General features: G+C 40.6%; 3 protein-coding genes across 3 annotated transcripts in view; 1 reads left to right on the top strand and 2 right to left on the bottom strand.

Moving 5' to 3' along the window:
• Position 1: 1 nt before the first annotated feature.
• On the top strand, positions 2 to 1,636 carry LOC5516325 (SET domain-containing protein 9). Its single transcript, XM_001636346.3, has 3 exons — positions 2 to 123; positions 282 to 653; positions 725 to 1,636. The coding sequence occupies exons 1-3, from the start codon at positions 47 to 49 to the stop codon at positions 1,047 to 1,049; spliced, it is 774 nt and encodes a 257-aa protein (XP_001636396.1). The 5' UTR covers positions 2 to 46; the 3' UTR covers positions 1,050 to 1,636.
• On the bottom strand, positions 644 to 4,906 carry LOC5516356 (N(6)-adenine-specific methyltransferase METTL4). Its single transcript, XM_032386172.2, has 9 exons — positions 4,550 to 4,906; positions 4,351 to 4,419; positions 3,865 to 3,976; positions 3,507 to 3,671; positions 3,024 to 3,099; positions 2,701 to 2,875; positions 1,904 to 2,201; positions 1,531 to 1,622; positions 644 to 1,296 (listed from the first exon to the last, which is right to left on the bottom strand). Exons 2-9 carry the CDS (start codon positions 4,390 to 4,392, stop codon positions 1,171 to 1,173), a joined length of 1,086 nt encoding a protein of 361 aa, XP_032242063.1. The 5' UTR covers positions 4,393 to 4,419; positions 4,550 to 4,906; the 3' UTR covers positions 644 to 1,170.
• Positions 4,907 to 5,347: 441 nt separating this feature from the next.
• Positions 5,348 to 21,021, bottom strand: part of LOC5516326 (dedicator of cytokinesis protein 7-like) — a 34,954-nt gene continuing 19,280 nt past the window's right edge. Inside the window, exons 31-47 of the mRNA XM_048727015.1 lie at positions 20,852 to 20,951; positions 20,400 to 20,534; positions 19,984 to 20,136; positions 19,848 to 19,910; positions 19,480 to 19,575; positions 16,675 to 16,743; positions 16,453 to 16,496; positions 16,315 to 16,378; positions 15,834 to 16,007; positions 15,105 to 15,323; positions 9,673 to 9,807; positions 9,293 to 9,473; positions 8,842 to 8,987; positions 8,475 to 8,618; positions 7,586 to 7,716; positions 7,233 to 7,388; positions 5,348 to 6,190 (exon numbers count right to left, since the gene is read on the bottom strand). Coding sequence (XP_048582972.1) covers positions 6,127 to 6,190; positions 7,233 to 7,388; positions 7,586 to 7,716; positions 8,475 to 8,618; positions 8,842 to 8,987; positions 9,293 to 9,473; positions 9,673 to 9,807; positions 15,105 to 15,323; positions 15,834 to 16,007; positions 16,315 to 16,378; positions 16,453 to 16,496; positions 16,675 to 16,743; positions 19,480 to 19,575; positions 19,848 to 19,910; positions 19,984 to 20,136; positions 20,400 to 20,534; positions 20,852 to 20,951 — 2,074 coding nt within the window. The 3' untranslated portion in view covers positions 5,348 to 6,126. The remainder of the gene's footprint in view (positions 6,191 to 7,232; positions 7,389 to 7,585; positions 7,717 to 8,474; positions 8,619 to 8,841; positions 8,988 to 9,292; positions 9,474 to 9,672; positions 9,808 to 15,104; positions 15,324 to 15,833; positions 16,008 to 16,314; positions 16,379 to 16,452; positions 16,497 to 16,674; positions 16,744 to 19,479; positions 19,576 to 19,847; positions 19,911 to 19,983; positions 20,137 to 20,399; positions 20,535 to 20,851; positions 20,952 to 21,021) is intronic.

Consider the following 21,021-nt stretch of genomic DNA (forward strand, 5'->3'; position numbering starts at 1 on the left):
CTACCTGTGTCCCTGGATCTGCGGGCTCTTGTTTTGGTTCAGAAAAATGCAAAGATGGCTGGAGAAATGGACAAACTACAAATACAGATTCGTTCCGTGGATAGTGTTTAATCTAAAGAACAGGTAAGAGCAATGTGGAAGCACCCACCTATCTTCTATAGTAAATGTCGAATTGATGGCGATTCGTACACAGTGTCATTTTTCCTCAAAGAAACAACTCTACAGCACTTTTCTTCCCAACCCTGAGATGCAATTGCTAAAGCACTTTATTATTCTTTTAGGACAGTAAGAGAAGTACCTTCAAATTTTCAAGACAAAGTAGCCTCAAACGATGAATTGTTCTCATCCCTGAAAACATTCTTCAATGCGCTTGATGGAAATTACAGTGCACAGTCAGCTCTCAAAGTCATGAGAGATGTATTTGGGTACCAAATAGAAATACAGAACAGTTCCATACCAGGGGTGGGCAGGGGAGTATTTGTCACTAGCGGTTCCATCCCTAGAGGAAGGCTTGTGGCGCTATACCCTGGTACCGTATACTGGCCTTATGAACCAATCATGCTCCAGTCTGTTGGTAACCAGTTTGTGTTCCGCTGTATTGATGGTATTCATATTGATGGGAATGACTCAGGGATATCAAAGATCATCTACAGGTAAAGTTTAATACTCAAATTGTCCTCATTTAATATTTATAGTTGTCTAAAGAACAACCCTTTTATTATAGATCAATTGGCAAAAGAGATGAACTAGGGCCATATGCACCGTGCGACTCATCATGGCTTGGCTCCTCACTACACAACCCTTTAGCTATAGGCCAATATGTGAACAATGGATCAAGGAATCGCCCTGCTAATGTGGCTTATCAGGAACTTGATATCCAAGTATCAGAACTCTCAGTCAAACTTATGAAGTATGTGCCGAATGTTTGGTATGGCGGTGATAACATAGGGCGGACCAATCCATTTATCAGAACTGTCACCTTAGTATCAACTTGTGATATTAAAGAAGGAGAAGAATTATTTTCATCCTATTTTACAGTGGTCAACTAAATATGAAACAAATGGTAACTATCTATCTATGTAGAAATGAATATGATTAAATTGAAATTAAAAAAGTCAATGATTTGGGCATGGAATCACCCTTTTGGATCACTAGCTACAATTCATTTGTCTAAGGCTCAACTTCAGGCTTATCAGCTTTCTCCATGCTAGGCCTTGTAGAAGTTGTGTTGCCACTGCAGGAAGGAGTTTCTCTATCCAATTGTTCAAAGTGTCCAATGTGTTGAAACTTAAGAACCTGAAATGATCGTAACAATAGATATTTTACTAGATGAGCACAAGAATTGCTTTTTGGTTGTTTGCATTAGTAACACACATATACAGTATAAGTAAAGGTTGTAGTACAGTATGACCTAGGTATATGGGACCCTCGCCAACCAAAGAACATTTAGTCTTTTAGGTTGAGTTTGTTTTAAAAGTTTAAGCTACAGAAGTGGACTAGTGAATACTGTACAGATGGCCTATGTTATACCTGATTTCCCCAGCTTGTCCAACCAGGGGTTAAGTTGCGTGCAAACATCTCTAGACAGTGTGGATGTCGGGGCAAAAAGTCCTTGAATACATCTGAAGAAAGCCAATATTTGTTTGTTATTTGACTCTTAATCTACTGTATTGCATTTTTTAGTCAATGTGTAATATCATTACAGGATTCATACCACAATGGAAATTGGAAATTCGGGCTAGGGTAGGGAAGTGGCGTTGGGGAGGTTTCTAAGTTAAAATTCAAAGAAGAGGTTTGTCCAAACAAATATTGTACTTGGGAAATCACAGGAGATTTGAAAAGGGGGGAGCTCTGAGGGGGGGTGGGAGGAGGGCAGTTTTCTAGAATCACATATTACACATACCTCCAAGTGGTGGCTTTCTAGAGTGCTTCAGGCATGGTACGCTGCAAATGACTTGGTGTTCAGGGACCTGTTTTACACCACCATCAATAGAAGCACCAGGTAAGATTGGTAAACTTTCTCCATAGTTTCTTGTTGCATACTCTATGGGTTTAGCTGTTGAGTCTAAATGCAGAGAGTCCCCCTCTTGTTGTCTTGCCTGGTGGCTTATCTGCTTGTTGCACCGGCCAATGATGAGTGTCTCGTATGGTTTTTTGTGTGCTGACTCCATGCCAACAACATACTCTCCAGTTTTTGTTACCTAAAATTCCAAAGATCAAGATTTAAAATCAATATACAGTAACATTTTAAATTATTTCTAATACAAGAAAATTAAAAGTAACAAAATATGTTTTTTTTTTTTAGTATTCAAGATATATGAGAAAAAGAGCTGTTTAATTATATATTAAAATAGTTCCTCCATAAGGACGACACCCTTAGGGCCAAGTTTAGTGACTATAAGGGGCAGGCCACCTGATAGGGTGGGGTCAGGGCCTCTCATGAACAAGATATAAATTTAAAACTGTCTGTCCTAACAGGTCTTACTATTCCAACCTCTCCTTTCTGCTGAACAGGGTTCTGATCTTAACATTTTGCTTTATGTAAAAGTAAAAGGTTGTCCTAAACAGGGTGTGAAAATTTAGGTGGTTGTACTTGACAGATGTTATTTCAGATATTTTGTCCTTAACAGGGGCTGAGTGCCCCTTCTCCCTTTGGATTCAGTTGTCCTATTAATGGGTGGCCGACTAATACAACAGTACCTTGATCCAGTGCCACTCAGCAATGACATCCACCCCCCATGAAGGCAGCAGCTCACTCCTTGTAAACCTGATGTACTTGGCCTTATTTGTGACCCACACAGCGAGCAAGCCTCCAGGAGCAATAAGCTCAGGGACAGGCAAGGCCTTGATTTGCCACAATGACATGAAAGAGTACCTTCAATGAAAAAGCATCTTTAATCTTATCACCAAGTTATCATTCAATGATTCAATGCAAAGGATTTACCTGTGATTACATTTATGAGAGTGACGAAAATTAGAGTGAGGATAAATCAAATACATTTAAAAAACAGTTGCTCACTTACATCCTTTTTCTTTTTGCTGATTTGTTGTACCATGGCGGATCAATAACAATTAGATCAAAGGGTCTGGATGACCTTACTAAAAAAAAAAGACCACATTTGCTTTTCATGCCATTACATATCACATCACTGTTTGAAATGAAAAAGCTTTAAGCCCCATCTTTTTTAAGCCCCTCCCACAAATAATCAATTAAGCCCTACTCTATTCAAGCCCCCCCCCCCCTGCCCTTCCCTTGGTTTATATAAAATAGAATAACAAATTTCTTTGTTAATAACAGAAATACCTTCATGACAAGAGTAAAAAGAGACTTTGAGCTACCCTAGTCCCCAGGCCCCTTCTCTTAATTAAAGTCCTCCACTGCCTCCCCCTACCCCCAAAAAAGAAAAAAAAGTAAGGGGTTTCTTAAGAGCATTTATGGTATATGCACTTCACTTTCAGTATGAATCAAGAATTATATCTTTGGGAAAACACAATTTTTACTTTACCATGTTCTATCACAGGTTGCAGTTTTGTGGCGTCAGAATTGAGGAAGGAGGACATGGAAGGCAAAATGTATATCTCTCCATTCAACGATACCAAGGAGGCTGTTTCATGTTCATGGTGGTGCATTGCTTTATCAAGTACAGCATTATCGTGTTCTTTTGGTATTTCTATAGGATGAAAACAATACAAAGGGCCATGGCTGTAACTATGTAGTGTGATACAACACATAAAACCAGTCTGATGTTTACCTCCTGGGAGATATTTTTTAAACTAAAGTGACACTGGCAGAAAAAGGCCAACAATATCTAATTTGCTTTTCCAAACTGATAGAATGGGGCTCAGATCTTGGATATTCCTTACCATTGTCTGTGCCAAGACATGCTGATTGCTGATGGGACGGCGACACAAAGTAACCCAGTTGACGACCTAGCGAAATGAGTGATCTAGCTGCAGTTGCAATTGAACAATGTACCTGGGTAAAATAAATCACAGGAAAACATTACAATTTAACTGCAATAGCATCCAGTAGGTGTTGTATGTGCAAAACCCTGCTCATTCAACTCAGAATCTAATAGAACATTTACAAATCTTTGAAATGTATGTAACAGTGAAGGCAGTGAACTATGAGCCATCCCCTTTGGCCACCAAAACGTTGATCATTTCTTATTGAAGGATTGTCATATATATTATCCTTTTTTTCATACGAAACCTATACTGCACACCCGCCTAAGCAAATGCTGGGCATGTGCCTTTAGGAAGGCATGTACAGGAAAAGGAAGAGTCTAGAATAAGAAAATACAAATGAAATGCTTAATAAGAGAATACCTAAAACAAGATGTTACATACCTTGCGGTGGTACTCGATATTTTGTAACTCTCCCTCATTCATAGTAGCTGGGTCTCTGGCCTTTTTTCTCTATGGAGTAATATAATAATAAAAAAGATAAGGCGATCTTGATGCACAAGCTTTTTAAAACTGTGTTATTAAAAAGCATAATAAGACATGGCCCTATTTCTGACTTTTAAATATATTTCTACTTACTGACCTTTTTCTTTGGTGGCTGTTGGCCGCCATCTTGTTTGGTTGTAGTTGTTGTGATATAAGGCCTCCATAGTTCGAACAACTCAGATTTGCACTTATACGGTAGGGGTGAAAGGCTTAATGATATGGATTTTTCGTGATCGACTAGAAATCCTTGCGAATTACAAGTGATAAACGCCACTTTGGTCGGCCTGCTTTGGTCTTTACACAAATTGTACACTTCGATTCAATCTCTGACAGGCGTCCCTCGTAGAAGCACAGACGGCCCAGGCTAGTGGCCAACCAAGGGGCTGATTCTCACATGATTTTTCGTATCAACTCTTTGTTTAGTCGATTCCAGAAGTGCTTATGTTGTTTTTGTTGAGCGATCTGGGGTCTAACTCTAAAATACAATGGTTCTCTTACACAATGATGGCTCGTGTGCATTTGTATGGGGGGAGGGAGGGGCTTTAATTTTTATAATACAATGCAATTGTTTATTTCAGTACCTAGCACTAGCAAAGTACCAAGTGTGAGAAATCATCTATTTCCATCTGCTGATATGGGGAGCCAATGAGGGTTTTTCGATTGAATTTGGTAAAATAAAGTATTAAACTTTGCTTTTAGATTGCTATTTCTAGGTTTTACTACATTATGTGCCAATAAATACAAAGTGTGTCGGAAAAGGGCTCTTTTAAGAGTGAAGTTGTCATTTTATAGTCGAGTTTTTTTGTGGTTTCAGTAATGCAATTGCAGCTGAGGGCAAAAGTACGCAACGGACGATCACCATTTGGACAAAGACAAGAAGAGATAGGGTCAGATGTCATACTTTTTCATACTTTTATTAAGTTTACATTATAAAAAGAGACACCGAAAACAGTGGACCCTCAGGGTGCCAGGACGAAAAGCACAGGATCACCAAGGCAAGAAACCCAGTGAATTTCCAATATCTCGAGAGCGACTAACTGGAATACATAGGTCTATTGGAATGTCAGGATTCTTAAGAGCCGACTAAAATATTAGCTATTAACATTTACAAATGCTTCAATAAAGAATCTGTTACTGTTTGCACTTTGTACTTTGATAGCGCCGTAAATATTCTTGTTCTCTGAAAATACTTCCCCTCCCGTTGTGGCAAACCACACAATTTATAAAATAAAGCAGTAATATTGCGATTAATGAAATATTGTAGTTTCTATTTTACAATGAGTTTGTCTTTAACCTGCAATCATTGCTTCGGTATCGTCAATAAAATAGTTCACTAGCACGCGTCCACTTCACCAATTCCGAACATCGTGCGTCAATCCTGTGAATACTGTGCAATTATCGTGCAACCATAACGCGACCATTTTGCGGTCAGGCCGAGAATATCCTGTGATGGCGCCGCGGTCAGTGTTCAGCCATCCAACGATCCTTGTGCAATCAACCCACGAGCAGCGTACGACCGCTGTGGGATCATCGCCGAATATTTGTCCACGACGCGACTAACGTGCGGTCCTCCCGCGAACAGCGTGAGGCCGCAATGCAATAACTCTCAGAGTTATTTCTTGACGTCTAACTGAAGCTGTCGTTGACAATAATGAGCTTCTACTCTCATCGTGCTCACGCCACACTGTGGCTCGCGTTGAAACTCATCGAGATTTTACGGAGGAGAGCGGAGCCTTCCCTGGAAAAATAATTAAAAAAAAAGCTTTTTAATCAGTGCGTCCTTTTACCACAAAATGGTTGATAAAGTTTAATTACTTCTTAGTATATACCATACCAATCTATACTTTTCTAGCGCAACTTAAAGTGACCAGAGTTTACTTAAAAGAAATATAGTTTATAAAAATGGCTTGGGTGTGTGCATCCAACAGGGCCCGTAAAGCATAGGAGGTTGTCCTAATTAGAAGTTGCGATTGTGACGTAACGTATGACGTGTGACGTGTGACGTATTGTGTATGACACAAATGACCCAAGGGTAAGTTAGCTGCTTAGAGACGTAAATTATGACACAAATGACTTAAGGGATGAGTTAGCTGCTTAGAGACGTAAATTATGACACAAATGACTTAAGGGATGAGTTAGCTGCTTAGAGACGTAAATTATGACACAAATGACTTAAGGGATGAGTTAGCTGCTTAGAGACGTAAATTATGACACAAATGACTTAAGGGATGAGTTAGCTGCTTAGAGACGTAAATTATGACACAAATGACTTAAGGGATGAGTTAGCTGCTTAGAGACGTAAATTATGACACAAATGACTTAAGGGATGAGTTAGCTGCTTAGAGACGTAAATTATGACACAAATGACTTAAGGGATGAGTTAGCTGCTTAGAGACGTAAATTATGACACAAATGACTTAAGGGATGAGTTAGCTGCTTAGAGACGTAAATTATGACACAAATGACTTAAGGGATGAGTTAGCTGCTTAGAGACGTAAATTATGACACAAATGACTTAAGGGATGAGTTAGCTGCTTAGAGACGTAAATTATGACACAAATGACTTAAGGGATGAGTTAGCTGCTTAGAGACGTAAATTATGACACAAATGACTTAAGGGATGAGTTAGCTGCTTAGAGACGTAAATTATGACACAAATGACTTAAGGGATGAGTTAGCTGCTTAGAGACGTACAGTGTTTCATACCGCTATGTCACACAAATGAATCAAGGGATGAGTTAGAGCTAACCGTTGATACTAAAAGTTGAGTTCTAACATACTTTTTCCTCATGGAGCCTCGGAGCGATCCAAACTTGTTCCTAAGGAGTGGCTCTAGCTGTTCCATGAGCTTGTGGTAGTTGCGCTCGAGTTCCTTCTGATAGGCGCGCTGGTCTGACTTGATGAGCTGCTTGTTGACGTGGAGGGCGTCACCGCACCTACATCACACGATACACAAGTCACCTTAAGATAATATCAATATAACACCGCACCTACATCGCACGATACACACAAGTCAAAGTCATTCAAACACCGCACCTATACCGCACGATACACACAAGTCATCTTAAGTTAAAGTCACGGAAACACCTAGGTGCATGGCGTGCTTGAGTTATAGAAGTAGCTTATGTGATACCTCTTCATGAATTCTTTGAATGATAGCCGTAGTTTGTGGTGATGCCTGTTGAACACTTGCGGCTCCAAGTCCGGCTCATCGTCCGCATTCGTGTCTGAGTGTAGAAACACAATGGCGATCTCTAGTGGACCCTAGAGAGACACAACAAGATCTTTAAACAACACATTCATGTCTAGGCAGGGCTTCTGGAATTACGCGAAAAAAAACTCCAAATTAAGCGGGATTCTTTGCTAAATTACGCGGAAAATCAATCATTACGCGCTAAATTACGCGGGATTTTGCAATACATTTTTCTTTAAAAATCAAAATTTTGCTGGATTTTTTACTGAATTACGCGCTATATTACACGGAATATCAACTGTTACGCCCAAAATACATTTTCTACCGAAGGAAAGCACGAAATAACTTTAAAAGGTCATTTTTTTTTGCGTGAAAATATCTTAGGCAAGTTTTCATTGGCTCCTAGCCACCAGCCAATTAAAAAAAGGTATTTTATTATTAGTCCTAGGCCTTCGCGGTTTAGCAAAGAACGCCTAGTCGAAATTCAGTTCAAAATATCGCACTCTTACGAAGAATATCTCTCTTTTTTACGAGAAATAGAGGTAAGAACCCTAAAAGAACACATCAGCTGTTATATTAAATGTTTTGTCTTTCAAAATTTAGCCAAATTACGCGGGATTACGCGGAAAAATCCAAATTACGCGCTTCCGCACAAGCGCGTAATTCCAGAAGCCCTGTCTAGGTGAAGGGAAACAATGTCAATTTCTCGTGAGCACACAACAAATCCGTTGAATAAACGGAGTTTTCCTGCTTCATTCTGGTTACGGTTATCCCTAGAGTCAATGAAAGCGCGAGTTAACCTGTATCTCTAGAGATAAAGTGAATGAACCTGGTTGACGGTTGTGCCGATAGACCCCTGTAGCACCATCTGTAACATCTTGGCGTCTGGTGAATGCGAATAGATGGCATTATACAACTCGTGCGTCCTGTTCTGCATATCCTCGATGGCGACTTCAATAGGGCTCAGCACGATCTGCGACACAGCATATAATTTATGATCACGATTGAGTGAAACCCTGTGAACACTAAACACACGAATCACCGACCAAAAGGCTTAACAGGGGTAAGCACAATCTCAAGTATATGATCTTTAGTGTCAGCCCTGTTCAATTACGAGTACTCTCCAAGCAAGGTCTCTTATTTAAGCAAATGCGTTTAATCAAGAATAACCAAGTTTGTCTAAAAGGCCTCTTTACCTGCTCGCGGTGCATGACGGATACTCGCGTCTTGAGGTACGGGAAGGAGTTTGCCACTGTGAGTATCGTCTTTCGCTTGTACTGGTTGCAAAGGTCGCCACGAGCTTTACCACTAGGCGTGAATGGCGTGACATACAGAAAGCGACCTGTAACGCAAACAACATTATATAGGTATAATGTCACTCAGGTCACTGCCGTCAGAATTGCGGTCTCCGGTTTCTGTCACTGTGCCCTTTTGGGTATTCTAACAAACATGGCAGGTTATTGGCTACTCTGCCTTGTGACGCACAAAACAATCCAATTATGTTGAGTGTTGATTCCGATAATCAACGTCACTACCTCATCCAGTCGGGCTTATTGTGGGTGCATGTGTATAAGCTTTGGTTACCAAAAGCCAGCTTGTAAGGTACACATGTAGGTTGTAATTTGTGTCCATAAGGAGAATACGTACGTAAGTTGTAGTTCTTGTCGAAGTAGGTTTTTCGGTCCTTCATCTCGTACTCATCAAAAAACGGCTCCACGTAAGTCAACTGGATGTACGCCAAGTTAGGGTCTAATTTGTCGCGGTCCACCGCATTCGAATCCTTGATCACTTCAACGAACTCCTCGCCAAATTTATCCCCGTAGAATGCCTGATCACAAGAAAACACGTGGTTAGACGATCACGTGATCTCGAATGTAGGATCATCCCGCCCTACTTTGATAGAATGTCAACTAAGGCTTTTTCATTGGCTAGGCATTTCTGTGCAGAACCCCTTCCCCCGCCTCATCCTGATATAATGTCAACAAAGGCTTTTTCATTGAGGAACCGTGTGCACAGCCGCTGCCCACCTGGAGTCTGTGAGAGATCTCAGGGAGTTTCGTAATCGCGGGCTCCTTGTAAACATATTCCTCCCCGTCAAGGTCGCCGAATTTGGATCCGTAGAAACCAACACGGAAATACGTGCCCATCATACGCTTGCCTTCCTGCAAGGAAAACAAGGTCAAGACCTCACAAGGACAGAGACATTTTAAATTATATCCCATCACCTCCAGCTCGGATCTCCCTTTTCCTTCGAGACCACAGAGCTACGCCAGACTTACCGATTGAATGTTCTTCATTTTTTTTAATACATATTTATTGTTCCGTGTACAATTTTTTTTACAACATCTCTCTTTTTTTTACATTCTTCTTTTTTACATTTTTTTTACATTATACTTGTTACATTTTCCCTTTTTTTGTATTTCTTATTCTTTTTCTTTTTTTACATTTACTTTTCTTTTACATTACGAGTACACGGGAATTTACGAATACGTATACACATCACACTACACACAAACACGCGAAGGAGGAGGCAAACATGCTGCTTGAGGAAAAAAAACTATTTCAAAAACATTTTCCACTTTTCGTTGAACTGCTTCTCTTTGTGATTTTTCCTAGCTATACCGCTCTCAATATTTAACTTGTCATTAAAAAGGGAAAGAAAAGCTTCAAAAGGAGCCAATTTGTTTGAGAAATTTCTAAAAATACTATATTTTGCAATGATTATTGGTGATTTACTCCTATAAACCTTTTCTCCTTTGGCTTATACCCATACAAAATTTCTCTAGATGAAGGAAGAATCTCCAAACTAGACTTATTCCTGAACCATTTCAAGAAATGAGACCAAAATTCAATAACCGTTCGGCATTTGGCAAAGATATGTTCTAGATTGTGCAGTTCATTGCAGAACTGGCAGTTTGGTGATTCAGAAAGATTCATTTTAGATAAAAGAGAATTAGAGGGTAAAATATTGTGCACTATCTTATACTGAAACACATTTAGAAAGGTTTCAGATGTGACTTTAAATGATAAAGCATAAACATCTTCTAATTCGGTCAAAGGAACTCCAGAGTCTAATATTCGTTTTTCAGCGGTTGGGGCGGCGAAAGCTGTTACCTAGTTCCAGGAGTGCCTTTTGGTTAAGCTTTAACCTCATCCATTGGTTGCTCGTCATCTGCCATCGCTGCTTTGTTGACGTAATGGGAAACAGCATTATACACTCCCATGATTGTAAGAAAATTGCAATCTAAATCGTGGGACGTTTGAAATTCTGAGATAGGAATAATTTCTCCTCTAGCAGAATAGAGATCGTGAATATATGCTATGCCTGCCCGATGCCATTTCCTATAGTACACAGTTTTGCCTCCTATCTTAATATTTTGATTATTCCATATTATGTCATTATACCATCTTCGGGATGGGCCAAACTGTTCTTCCGCTATATCTGCTATATTTGCCCAGTATTTAAGAAAGACGGTATAGAAAGTGGGAATGACATTCTGTGCTTAAAAGTGAGACATCATAGTTACAAAAGAGTATGAAAGTCCCCCCGAATTTCTGCAGATAATGAAGAGGAATGATTTTCCATGGTGCGATAGAATCACTTAAAAAACGTTTGACGTTGAAATCAATCATGTTCAGGCCGCCGTGTTTTTTCTCTCCGATTAGTGTAGATCGCTTTTTCTTGTGGGTTTTACCATTCCAAACAGTCAAAAACGATGCTATCTATTTTCTTACCAAACCCGGGCGACGACACTAGTGAGGTCATTGAGTAAACAAGTTTTGACAAACCCAGAGTTTTAACAATATTTATCCTTCCGAGTAAGGTGAGATTTCCACCCTTCCAAGTATGCAGCAGCTTTTGTAGACTTTCCGCTTTGTCTTCAAAATTAAACTTGTCGTTCATTTCATTGTCGTACGAGAAAGCGCAACCAAGAGCTTTAATCGGATGCCTAGGCCAATTCACACCCAATGGAGTCTCGCGCTTCTCTTCATCGCGACCAAGCCATAGTGCGTCAGTTTTGGATTTATTAATCTCTAAACCGGACACACGTTTAAACTTATTCAACAGTTCGAAAAATTTCTCGCCGGAGCATGCGTCTTTCAAAAAGACAGTCAAATCGTCTGCGTATATAGAATATTTAATCTCATTTTTGTTGACATTAATTCCTTTAATATTAGGGTCGTGCTGTATTGCGCAAACAAGTAGCTCGATCGCTACTGCAAAAATAATTCCTGATAGCGGGCAACCTTGTCTGACACCATTGTACAGAAAAAACTCGGACGCAATCCCATTATTTATAATACAACTTGATGTCTGGTTGTAAAATACCGAAAACCACTTAACAACATCAGGGCCAAGGTTCATCGCCTCTAAAGCTTTGCGCAAAAATGACCACGCTATCGAATGCTTTTTTAAAATCGATAAAAAGCGCAATTCCTGAAAGCTTTTGTTGATCAGTATAATAAAGGGTATCATTGATTAATCGAATATTTTCGCCAATAAATCTGCCTTCAATATAACCCGTTTGGTTTGGTCGAATAATAACAGGGAGCACCTTGGACTTGGACAAGTTGGACTTGTCTAGGGACGATTTGTACAGAGTTTCATAAAAGTTTTTTTCCGCTTCTAAAATTTCCTTTTCCTCAGAAACAATTGTGCCATCGTTCAATTCTATTGTTTGTATCCATTTACTAGTGTAGTTTTTCTTTTCTAAGTTTAAAAAATATTTCGAGTTTTTTCCTCCCTCTTCATACCAATGACTTTTACTGCGTGTGATACATCCTCTTGTTTTCTCTTCTAAGATATTATCTAATTTTTGTTTCTGAGCATAATATTTAGAGGCGTTTTCTTGTGTTAGTGCTTGTTAGCTATTCTTTGTAAACTATTTACGTTTCTCATGAGATCTAATTCTTTGTTTCTGCAGTCTTTCCTTTTGCGTTTGCTGTACTGTATATACATAAAGATCTTATTTCCATTTTCAACATTTCCCACTGTAGTCCTTTATAAAAGTGAAGTTCGGTGTATTTTTGCTTAAAAACAGGGATCTTTTCTCGCATCTTTTCACCAAAGGATTCATCTTTTAACAACGCGTTGTTAAACTTCCAAAATCCAGGGCCTCGTTTCTTTGCGGGGTCCCTTCCGAGACTCAAACAAATAGCAGAATGATCCGTAGATGCGGCATCAATAATTTTACACTCTCTAGCCTCATTTAAAAGTGATTCTGATATTTGCCAGTAGTCAATACGACTTTGCCGTGTTAATGATTTGTTTCTCCAAGTATACGTTGCTTCGTCGGGATTTATATGTCGAAAGGGGTCTTTTAATGAAGTGGACAGTTGTAAAGATCTGATTGCTTTGATAACACTTTTGTGTTTTGTTTGTACTTTCCCCAGTCGGACCCAAATCTATCTAGCTGGGATAGCGCGCAATTTGCATCTCCGCCAACTATCAGATTGGATGACTGTGCATCTTTTAGTACCTTTGCAATTTTGTCATAAAAATCACACTGTTGTTTGTTATCGTTCGGTGCATACATGTTCAGGATCGTAAAATCTTCTCCATCTAGAGATACCTCTAACAATATAAAACGGCCGTTGGGTCAGAGAAACTCGATTTGACAGTAATGTCAAGTTTCGGATTGAAAAGGATCATTACTCCTTTTGAGTTCGTGGTGCCGTGACTGAAGAAGCAATTAGCGCCCCACTCCGCATTCCAGTAAGACTCATTATGTTTTGAAGAAAATGTTTCTTGTAAAAAATATATATCCTTTCTCTGTAAATGAAGCCATCTGAAATCTTTCCTGCGTTTCCTTGACATATTTAGCCCTCTAATGTTTAATGACAGTAAATTTAGAATCATCGCGACGATTTATAAATAGTTTGGCATCTTTGGCCCAAAATAGTAACCAGGAAAAACGCGTGGATAATAAATTGTCATTGACCCAGCATTTCTGCTTTTCCATAGCTTATTTGACGGCGGCTCATTATATTGATCAGCCCTATACTAATAATGTTCATCAGTCTTTGAAAACAAAAAAACAAGTCCAAATAGGGAATAATAAATATAGTCCATTGAGCGTAAATATGTTATTTAAAGTCCTTTCAACGAATATACCTCCAAACTTTATCGGTGTCCTGGTACTTGACGGCTGCTGGAACCGACCACATCATGTAGCCTCTCATGTTTGGTGCTTGTCTCGAAGCCTTTAATTCAAGGAAGCGCTTCCATAATTGCTTTCGTTGTTTTTGTACCGCTTCCGTCACGTCGTCAGTGATGAAAATTCGCTCTTTCTTGTTCCTCTTCTTTAGCTCCTTCCCTTTAAGTGTTGTAGCGCCTGCCATTAGAACATTCCGCTTATCACTCTCTCGCAAAAGTCGGAAGAATATCGGCCTTGCGGATCCGTCATGGCGTTTCTTGTTGGGAGACCTATGTGCACGCTCGACTTCGATAGGTCGCTGTATTTCTAGCTCGTTCTTGAGGGACTTCTAAACGAAATCAATGGCTGAGGGTGAATTTTTTTCCGCCTCTTCCGGAACGTTGTGAATGATAATATTATTTCTACGCGACCTGTTCTCGAGACCTTCAACTCTGGTCAGTAGTTGGTCTGTCGTCTCTCTCGTTGCTACGGTCTCTAACCTTTCTGTTATTTCAGCGGCATCCTCCTCTATGCTGCCCACACCCGTTTCAAGGTCGGTTAGGCCATCTTTGAATTTTTCACACTCGATTTTCATGTTGTTTACGTCTTTTCTAAGTTCTTCGAGGCAGGCAACGCTGTTCTCTATCACTCTCACCCGTTTCTCTACTCTTTCCAGCGTGTCGCATATTTTCTGTAAAACACTTTCAGTTGCGCCAGAGGAAACTCTCTGTTCGGTGCCAGCAGGTTTTTAACTCTGAGCGCCTTTGAAAAGAAAAAATTACTCAAGAAAGCCGGAGCCGTCGAAAAGCGTGACTACTCTTCGGCTGCGATATGTTCCTTTTGAATGCTTCGTTTTAACCTTGCCATGAACCAACCCCTCTTTCGAATACCAACATGATGAACGAGCTCTTACTGTCTCGATAATCTTCTTGAGAACCTCGCTGATCAAGTATCACTTTATTAGGTATCATCTCCCCTCTCTATCATGAACCACAAGCTTTTTCCGTCTGGATGCTCTTCTTGGACCCCCTCTATACTGTAAGACCTTAGCGTTTGTATGATCTTAATGAACGCCTCACTGATCAAGTGTAACTTTACGACTTAAGGAGTCCCCCCCCCCCCCCATCCTGTGAGCTCTTACCGTCTGGATGATCTTCTTGAACGCCTCGCTGATCAAGCGTAACTTTACGACTTAAGGAGTCCCCCCCCCCCCCCCCCCCATCCTGCGAGCTCTTACCGTCTGGATGATCTTCTTGAACGCCTCGCTGATCAAATGTAACTTTAGGACTTAAGGAGTCCCCCCCTATCCTGTGGGCTCTTACCGTCTGGATAATCTTCTTGAACGCCTCGCTGATCTTGCTATGCACCATGGCCAGCTTGTCGTACTCTCTGCGCGCCTCAAGGATGGGGATCAGCAGCTTGTACACCTCGTTAGTGCACTCGAACATTTGCGCGTCCATAAATTTGATGGCAGCCTGTTCCAGCAACCCGATCAGGCCATTCTCACTGAAGTATTTACCAGTGCAAATACCCTCCTCGTCCTACAAAAACAAGAATAAGTTGTAGAGAGCTATGTATCCATTCCCTTAGGGGAACACCCGATTTTGGTGTTGGACAAGCTTGTTCAAGAAAACCTTGCTCAGATTTCCTCATCCTACAAACAACAGCAATAAAATGTAAGAATATCTGCATTCATTCAGTATTATTTTCATTATTTTTGAATTTTGGTCTAGGAAACATTGAAATTGTAGCTAATAAAGAACCTTTTCCACATTTTCAGGTATACACATTTTACAACTTAAAGTTAGATAAAGAAAAAAACGTACCTACCGAACTCAACCCTTACAGTATGCAATGGTTTGCTCATCATTGGATGAATAAACAAAAAGAGATTGGGGATATTGACAGAAAAACATAGGTCCGACTTTCAGTTCTCTTACTCGATTCTAAGGATTCTGACCTGCCAAACTAAAATGTGAATAAATTATCGTTGTTGTTGTTGTTGTTGTTGTTGTTATTGTTGTTGTTGCTGTTGTTCTTAGGATACGTACTGGCGACACGACGTCGTCTGAGACAGCGCTCTCCTCCAACACGTTGGGCGAGATCTTCTCGAAGGCAACACAGCCGACGGGCAAGAACCGCTTGTCCTCCATCATACTCAGATACTCGGAGACCAGGGCAGCAGCGTGCACGATGCACAGCGCGGCTTCCACGTCGTTCTTCAGCTATTAAACAGCAGTGAGTAATTGTGAGAATCCAAGGGGGGGCCATACATCGATAGATGAAATGCGAGAGAGACAAATTTTGTACACAAGGCTCTTAAAAAAACAAGTAAAGGCTATACAAACAAATTAAAAGGTAAAAAAAAAAACAACCTTAATTCCGGAATTAAGCTACTGATAGGACCATGGTCTCTATATAAATGTTTTCAGTGCGCAGGCAAATGGAACGATGAATCAGATGTAGAATGTGCTTAGCAACACTGAACGAATGTTGATATAATAACCTGCAAAAGGATGTCTTAATATATACCTCGCCATGTTTTGCAGCCATATTGTGCAACCATGTCAGCCGGAGGTCCGGGGAGTTTTGGTACCTGATACACAATGGAATAGATTATAACAAGTGAACACAAAGACTCAAGAAGACAAAGAAAAGGGACAAACAAACCCTTTGGCTATGCGATACATAAGATCCACCAACATCTCAGGATCCTAGTGGAAAAAAGAAACAACAAAACAATTACTGTATTCTACGGTTACGTCATACAGCCTCAAAAACATAAATTAGTTATATCATGGGTTAGCCATCTCTAGGGTTAGTCATTATATATCGCATATAGATGCAAAAGTCGGCGCTTATTAAAGAGTTGGAAAAGATGCCAGTGTTTACCTCTTGGAACTCCTTCATCTTGACTGTATCACTGAGGATCATGTGAAGATTGAAGACAAGCTCTCGCACCTAGAACAGACTCAATAGCATCATCTTGTGTGTGACTCTAATACACTAATAATAGCGCAACACTAATAAATACCACTGTAATTATAACGAATTATTCAAGCCTTACCTATAAGGTAGTTTGATTGAGATTCTACCTCCTAACTTATACAATTAGAGATCACATAAATGCTAGTGATCAATTTGGGTCTAAGACATCGTTGTAGTTATACTAGGGCCAAGTTTCTAAAGTGCTTGTGATGCATTCGGCTCATTGTTGTAGCTATAACAGGGTCAACTTCTATTAAATACCAGTGCTCCATTTGGGTCACTGTTGTATGTAGCTATACCAGGGTTGGGTCACTGTTGTATGTAGCTATACCAGGGTTGGGTCACTGTTGTATGTAGCTATACCAGGGTTGGGTCACTGTTGTAGCTATGGCTCATTGTTGTAGCTATGCCAGGGTAAGGTTCTTTTGAATACTAGTCTTCCATTTGGGTCATTGTTGTAGCTATGCCAGGGTAAGGTTCTTTTGAATACTAGTGCTCCATTTGGGTCATTGTTGTAGCTACACCAGGGTAAGGTTCTTTTGAATACTAGTGCTCCATTTGGGTCATTGTTGTAGCTATGGCAGGGTAAGGTTCTTTTGAATACTAGTGCTCCATTTGGGTCATTGTTGTAGCTATGCCAGGGTAAGGTTCTTTTAAATACCAGTGCTCCATTTGGGTCATTGTTGTAGCTATGCCAGGGTAAGGTTCTTTTGAATACTAGTGCTCCATTTGGGTCATTGTTGTAGCTATGCCAGGGTAAGGTTCTTTTGAATACTAGTGCTCCATTTGGGTCATTGTTGTAGCTATGCCGGGGTAAGGTTCTCTTGAATACTAGTGCTCCATTTGGGTCATTGTTGTAGCTACACCAGGGTAAGGTTCTTTTGAATACTAGTGCTCCATTTGGGTCATTGTTGTAGCTATGCCAGGGTAAGGTTCTTTTGAATACTAGTGCTCCATTTGGGTCATTGTTGTAGCTATGCCAGGGTAAGGTTCTCGTAATTACTAGTGCTCCATTTGGGTCATTGTTGTAGCTATGCCAGGGTAAGGTTCTCGTAAATACTAGTGCTCCATTTGGCTCATTGTTGTAGCTACACCAGGGTAAGGTTCTTTTCAATACTAGTGCTCCATTTGGCTCATTGTTGTAGCTACACCAGGGTAAGGTTCTTTTTAATACTAGTGCTCCATTTGGGTCATTGTTGTAGCTATACCAGGGTAAGGTTCTTTTGAATACTAGTGCTGTATTTTGCTCATTGTTGTAGCTACACAAGGGTAAGGTTCTTTTGAATACTAGTGCTCCATTTGGGTCATTGTTGTAGCTATGCCAGGGTAAGGTTCGTTTAAATACTAGTGCTCCATTTGGGTCATTGTTGTAGCTATGCCAGGGTAATGTTCTCGTAAATACTAGTGCTCCATTTGGGTCACTGTTGTAGCTACACCAGGGTAAGGTTCTTTTGAATACTAGTGCTCCATTTGGGTCATTGTTGTAGCTATGCCAGGGTAAGGTTCTCGTAAATACTAGTGCTCCATTTGGCTCATTGTTGTAGCTATGCCAGGGTAAGGTTCTCGTAAATACTAGTGCTCCATTTGGGTCACTGTTGTAGCTACACCAGGGTAAGGTTCTCGTAAATACTAGTGCTCCATTTGGGTCATTGTTGTAGCTATGCCAGGGTAAGGTTCTTTTGAATACTAGTGCTCCATTTGGGTCATTGTTGTAGCTACACCAGGGTAAGGTTCTTTTGAATACTAGTGCTCTATTTGGGTCATTGTTGTAGCTATGGCAGGGTAAGGTTCTTTTGAATACTAGTGCTCCATTTGGGTCATTGTTGTAGCTATGCCAGGGTAAGGTTCTCGTAAATACTAGTGCTCCATTTGGGTCATTGTTGTAGCTATGCCAGGGTAAGGTTCTCGTAAATACTAGTGCTTCATTTGGGTAATTGTTGTAGCTATGCCAGGGTAAGGTTCTTTTGAATACTAGTGCTCCATTTGGGTCACTGTTGTAGCTACACCAGGGTAAGGTTCTTTTGAATACTAGTGCTCCATTTGGGTCATTGTTGTAGCTATGCCAGGGTAAGGTTCTTTTGAATACTAGTGCTCCATTTGGGTCATTGTTGTAGCTATGCCGGGGTAAGGATCTCTTGAATACTAGTGCTCCATTTGGGTCATTGTTGTAGCTACACCAGGGTAAGATTCTTTTGAATACTAGTGCTCCATTTGGGTCATTGTTGTAGCTATGCCAGGGTAAGGTTCTTTTGAATACTAGTGCTCCATTTGGGTCATTGTTGTAGCTATGCCAGGGTAAGGTTCTCGTAATTACTAGTGCTCCATTTGGGTCATTGTTGTAGCTATGCCAGGGTAAGGTTCTCGTAAATACTAGTGCTCCATTTGGCTCATTGTTGTAGCTACACCGGGGTAAGGTTCTTTTCAATACTAGTGCTCCATTTGGCTCATTGTTATAGCTACACCAGGGTAAGGTTCTTTTTAATACTAATGCTCCATTTGGGTCATTGTTGTAGCTATGCCAGGGTAAGGTTCTTTTGAATACTAGTGCTGTATTTGGCTCATTGTTGTAGCTACACCAGGGTAAGGTTCTTTTGAATACTAGTGCTCCATTTGGATCATTGTTGTAGCTATGCCAGGGTAAGGTTCGTTTAAATACTAGTGCTCCATTTGGCTCATTGTTGTAGCTATGGCAGGGTTGGGCTCTCTTACCTGTTCAGGGAACGTGGTGTTCTTGAGCTCGTGGTCAGACTCGGCGTACGTGATGATGGTCTTTAAAGAACGCCGCAAGCACTCTTCGCTAAACACCTGAAAAAATGACATAACACCAATGTGACTTACATGGGCAATTGTATAAAGCATCTTTCAATGTCGATGGAGTGCCACTCAACTAGAGAAACTGAGACATTCAGGGTTACTTTGCGACACTTTTTCTCAGTGTGACACTGGGTTACACATTAGCCTTGTAAACTTACCACATCATCACAAACTAGATCCAAAATGTTTTGTTTCATTAAAGAAACTGGATGATGGTTCAGTACAAATGAAAGTACAAATTCTACAACAGTGGAAGGACTCACATGTGAGGTACCAACAAGCGTGGAAAGTGACATCGTGACTTGCATCTTGACACGGGCAAAGTTCTGAAACAAAATACGGTAAACCTCTAAGTGCCTCGGCAGCGTCTACTTCTGATCCATTCGGTTCATTACTTACGTTGCCAATCTCGAAATTCTGTCTCATAAGCAAGTAGAGCGAAGCGGAGGCTTGGGCGCGAATGGCGCCAATAGATGAGCTACAGTGGTTGAGCAGTCGGTTACAAAGGTCAGCACATAATTCCGTGTCTTCTTCAAACAGCAGTTCGGGGAACTTGAGCAAGAAAATACAAATATCAATGAGTAACGTGTGGTTTCAAATCTGTAGAACAAAGTTACTGTCTGAAATAATCTTTTGGTGAGCCATAGGTTTGTCTTCACCTTGTAGACTATGGATCACTGTGTGTTGAACATGTCTTAGGTTTGTCTTTACCTTGTAGACTATGGATCGCTGTGTGTTGAACATGTCTTAGGTTTGTCTTTACCTTGTAGACTATGGATCACTGTGTGTTGAACATGTCTTAGGTTTGTCTTTACCTTGTAGACTATGGATCGCTGTGTGTTGAACATGTTCTGTAGAGTGCGTTTGCTTTGGTTACTGCTCAGACAGTGAAGCAGCACACGTAGGACCCCACTCAAGATAACACGCAACGACTCGGATTTCGATACCGTCTGCAAAAAAACACAGAAACAGTTCAATCAGGTATACCAGGAGTCACTTGTAAATCACTAGATTGGTAACATTATAGGTATCGAGGGGCGAACTGCTTCATTCACGACTTCTTATTATCTTTTTTGGCGATGAACACGACCTCGACACAACCAACCAGGCTTGTCAGGGGACATGACGAGGCATCATGAATATAACATCAAGACAACTCCTTTAAATAACAATTACCTCCCGTCGTAGCCCTGTTTGGTAGACAAAAAAGATAGGGCAACAGGAAGGTATAAGTGCTATCCAAGATATTGCTAGTGTAGTGTTGTACCTTGACAATAAGTTCCAGAGTGTCAAGCACCACCATGTTGATCTCCGCGCAGAGGCCACCCTCGATATGAGACGCGATTACGTCAGCTTCCTGACCAGACCTGTGGGGAAATATCAGTCGGTCGAAATAACGTCAAGTAAAACTGCTCGTTTTTACTAGCCTAGGGAGCT

Source organism: Nematostella vectensis, chromosome 1, assembly GCF_932526225.1.
Source record: "Nematostella vectensis chromosome 1, jaNemVect1.1, whole genome shotgun sequence".
Taxonomy (NCBI): Eukaryota; Metazoa; Cnidaria; class Anthozoa; order Actiniaria; family Edwardsiidae; genus Nematostella; species Nematostella vectensis.